At 48.0% G+C, this 1,075-nt stretch overlaps 1 protein-coding gene across 1 annotated transcript; it reads left to right on the top strand.

The window, feature by feature from the left end:
* Positions 1–15: 15 nt before the first annotated feature.
* Positions 16–963, top strand: LOC110116337 (the record flags this gene model as incomplete). Its single annotated transcript, XM_020849883.2, has 1 exon — positions 16–963. A coding segment is annotated over exon 1 (948 nt), but the record flags the coding sequence as incomplete, so codon positions are not given.
* Between the last annotated feature and the right edge of the window lie 112 nt (positions 964–1,075).

Here is a 1,075-nt window from a genome sequence, read left to right on the forward strand (position 1 = left end):
AGGGCAAGCCCGGACATGGTTCTACTCACTGCCCCCCGGTCCATTCCACTATTCGTTAAACTGGCCAAATTATTTGTCGAACAATTTGTCGCCAATCGAAGGATGATTAAAGACTCCTCCCATCTTTCAGGGATACGTCAGAACGAGGGTGAATCTCTTAAAGAGTATTTTCAATGGTTTTCTATGGAAGCCCGACAAATTCCAGGGGTAGATCCAGAATTACTGAGAGGTGTATTCCTTGGAGGGCTTAGCCTGGGTCCTTTCTACTCGGCACTTATGCGAGAAACAGTCCATTCATATGCGGATCTAATCCACCGAGTAGAGGCCCAAATCACTGCTGATGAAGCCATCAATGCTCACAGGAAGCAATTCGAGCAGACAACCGGGAAGCGTAAAAACCCCTCAGGGACGGAGAATCCCCCATCACAAAGGAAGAAGCAAGGAAGCTACAATCTTCCTCCTCGGCCCTCACAGTCGCGACGAGAGTCTCGCCAGGAAAAGGAATACACACCGCTCAATACATCCCGAGCGAACGTATTGATGTCTATCCGAGATCAGGAGAACGTAAAGTGGCCACACCCTTTAAAGCCCAACGTCAGAAATCAAGAGCAATATTGCCACTTCCACCGTAGCCGTGGGCACACTACTGAAGCGTGTAGGCAGCTCAAAGAAGAAATTAAGAGATTGATTCGACAAGGATATCTCCGGCAGTTCATCAAGAACCCAACAGCCCGAGAAGAAGCTGTTCCAACTGGGGGGCAAAATCAACAACAAAAACAGTCGACAAACAATCGCCAAATGGTGGGCGAAATTGAAACTATTGCTGGGGGTCCTTCAACGCCTTGTCAGGTTCTGATTGCAGAGAACATAGAACCACCCACAAAGAAACTTCATGCTGATCACTCCATCACCTTCAAGGAGTCCGACCTAGAGGGCATAAAAACTCCTCATCAAGATCCGCTGGTGATTAGCGCAGGGATCGGTGACCCATGCTACAACGTCAAAAGAATCTTAGTCGACAACGGGAGCTCAGTAGATGTTTTGTTCTACTCAACTTTTCTTAGTATGGGCCTGT

Source organism: Dendrobium catenatum, unplaced genomic scaffold, assembly GCF_001605985.2.
Source record: "Dendrobium catenatum unplaced genomic scaffold, ASM160598v2 original_scaffold_121456, whole genome shotgun sequence".
Taxonomy (NCBI): domain Eukaryota; kingdom Viridiplantae; phylum Streptophyta; class Magnoliopsida; order Asparagales; family Orchidaceae; genus Dendrobium; species Dendrobium catenatum.